Below are 3,073 nucleotides of genomic sequence, written 5' to 3'. Positions count from 1 at the left end.
TTCATCTGTTGGGTGGAAACGGTAACCAGGGGGCAAGTATGGCTCAACAGGCTCCTGGATTATAGGCCTTGAGTTGGCCAACATATCCATATACAAGCTCATGAAGTCTTTCTTCAGTAGTGATTTAATTGACACACTCTCTCTCTCTCTCTCTCTCTCTCTCTCTCTCTCTCTCTCCCCTGTAATACGTGAGGCCAAGGATAAGCTAAATCAATATGGTTTTGTTGAAGATCAAACAATTCTCTCACGAATTAACCCTCAATTAGAGTCACAAATCATCAAATGAGTGCAAAGCAATTATGGTTCAAACAACAGAGCCTAAAGGTAGATAATTAGGACTTGGGTTATGGTGGTATACAAGAGAATTTCTCACTAATCACCTCTCAAAGAGCTTTGAGAGAGCTCTCATTATTATAGGCATTCAAGGCAGCAAAAACTCTTTTGAATGCCATGAATGTTGTGGCAGAAAGGCATATATAACTGTCGAAGGTAAGGGGGCTTGCCTGAAGGGATCAAAGAGTGGCAGGAAGGAACCAAAAAGAGAGGGTGTCTGCTTCACTTGCAGGGCTTCAGAGCAAGCTGAATTATGTGTGGTTTTTAACTGTGCAAAGTATGAGAAAAGCTCAAAGCTGATCTAAGTTTTAGACTCTGACAAAGCTTCAATAAGAGAAAACAGCTACTGTAGTCTGTGTAACTGTTGTGCTCAAAAGGTAGAGTGGAATTTAGAAGGGACAGGTAGCCTACAACACACAACAGGAGAGAGTCAGTCAGGAAGAAGAGACAAACTGGGGAGGGAAATTTTAGAGACTAAAGTATAAGAGGGCTGGAGAGAGAGTATATACGGAAAGAGACTAAGCTATTCTCATTAAATTAAAGTGAGAGAAGACTTATGGGCAGCACATGTAAATATATATATACATAAGTAAATAATTTATCGCATCCTAGAGTTGAAAACTCGATCATGGATGAAGAAGACAGCACTTTCATATCTACTTGCATTCATGTACATAGGCTTTATGTACAATCTATGTGCTATGTATGTATTCGTGTGTACATCCATCCATGCATGTATATGATGCTCTCACAGAGTTGAAAATTACCCCCATGTACATCTTTTTCCTAAATTTATACATGTTACATACATGCGTATGCATGCATGCATCTATACATATCATCGAGTGTCATGACTCATTACAACTTTATCAAGAATAGAATGGATGAGCACATGTTATTTATTTCATTATGAAATTATATGTTTAAGTCAATAATTATAGAGTGGAAAACTTGGCCAATAATAAGGCAGTGGATAAAGAACAAAGCCTATTTGATTTATTTTACAAGTTTGCCTCCCCTCGCTACTACGCACATACATTTTAAATTCTATTCCATCATGGTGATTAATGCACATGGAATAGGTTGCAAGTGCAAGCTACTTCCTGATGTGTGGCAACAATTAGAAGCTATAGTATGCTCGTCCTTGGTAACGTGCTAGAGGGCATGGCACCAGTGTCAGAAATAAACTTTCTTTCTAACCAATGAAAAAAAGGATGACATTCAAGCTCAACCAGTTTTTATTGAAAAAATGCACAGGCACAAGCTCAGTGGCAGTCCTTCTTCCTGATGCATGTGACCATGCCTAAAAACTTAAATCCTCACCTAAGGCTTTGTGTTTTTTATTTTGGAACCTTTGCTCAAAATTTGGATGTCAATGTGCAACTTTACATTTTTATTCAAGTTTGCCACATTGGCCTTGAACAAAATAACCTCAACACCTTCTTTGCAACCATGCCAAGTTCATGCCAAATACTAAGCTAAGCGAATGGCCTAGCATCTCTTTTGCACCCCACAAGTACCAATGGATCTAGACCCTACACACCATGGACTTATGTTCACATAGATGTTGGTACTTGCACACTTTTATTTACAAACATATATGACCATACTCTGTTTACAAACATATATGGCCATACTCTATTCAACCTTAAATAAGTTTATTTCTACCTAGTGTCTAATATCACTTTCACTACTATCATTTGTGGCTCTAAATTCTAAGCTGTGTGTTGACATGTAAAGTACATTGTCATTTGCTAGATTGATGTACACATGGAAATTGGAATGTAGGTGAACACACCCATGTGGATACCCCTACGAGGGCTATATCTCGTGAAAACCTATACCTCATCCTTGGGATTCATTTTGACACCTTCTAACTTTTGAAAGATTTTGCCTATGTAATATTGCCTATACAGCACATGAATGTGAAGTCCAAAATGGGCTTCAAATTTAAAGCAATCCCTCGAGCTTAGGACCCATGTGATGGCATAGCTCAGACGTCATGAGTTGATGCTTGTAGCCATGATGGGGATTGGGACATGGGGCATCTATAGTCCTTTTTTTTGCACATATATTTATAGACCTCCGAAAGGGACCTTGAAAAAATCATTGCGGAGAGAATAACTACCAAGCAACCCTAAAAAACTACGTTATGGACATTTTTCTTAATTTAATGTAGTTTTTTAGGGTTGGCAAGAATTTGCACCTATGTTTGATTCCCGAAATGGCCAAAAATGGGAATAACAAGTGTAAAAAATCAACCCTAGGATCAAGTACCATGGCATGCTTATAAAGATGATTTAGCTTATGCTGCAGCCCACATGTGAAGATTTATAAGGGTGGCTGGATCTTTCGAGATTTGTGGAATGGGTTGGATTTAAAACAATTAAAAAATTTTACAAACGTGCAAAGCTTTGAAATTTTCTTTCTACAAAGAAAATGGAGCTCTTCTCCACAACACGTATAGTAAGCACTTTGCACTAATTTGTAATCTAAAAGGTTAAGAGGAAGCTATCAAACCTATATGATGCAATCACCCTTGAAAGGTATTAAGAAGAGGGTGGGTGTAACTTCAATGGCAAGTTTGAAATGATTGTATATAAATAATGAGAGAGAGAGAGAGAGAGAGAGAGAGAGAGAGAGAGAGAGAGAGAGAGAGTAGCTAAACAAAGAGGAGAGAGAAAAAGCATGCCTCATATACTATGGAGAGACGTTGGAGATGGTAATATAGTGAAATTCA

The 3,073-nt window shown here is 38.1% G+C and overlaps 1 protein-coding gene across 1 annotated transcript in view; it reads right to left on the bottom strand.

Annotated features, from left to right (window-relative positions):
* Positions 1–801, bottom strand: part of LOC147626042 (uncharacterized) — a 3,220-nt gene extending 2,419 nt beyond the window's left edge. The window contains exon 1 of the mRNA XM_086817606.1: positions 1–801. This exon is cut by the window's left edge and continues 106 nt beyond it. Coding sequence (XP_086673732.1) covers positions 1–102 — 102 coding nt within the window. The 5' untranslated portion in view covers positions 103–801.
* Between the last annotated feature and the right edge of the window lie 2,272 nt (positions 802–3,073).

This window comes from Cibotium barometz, chromosome 23, assembly GCF_041138505.1.
Source record: "Cibotium barometz isolate CiBa-2024 chromosome 23, ASM4113850v1, whole genome shotgun sequence".
In the NCBI taxonomy this organism is placed as follows: Eukaryota; Viridiplantae; Streptophyta; class Polypodiopsida; order Cyatheales; family Cibotiaceae; genus Cibotium; species Cibotium barometz.
This window is presented reverse-complemented; position numbering and strand designations above follow the sequence as displayed.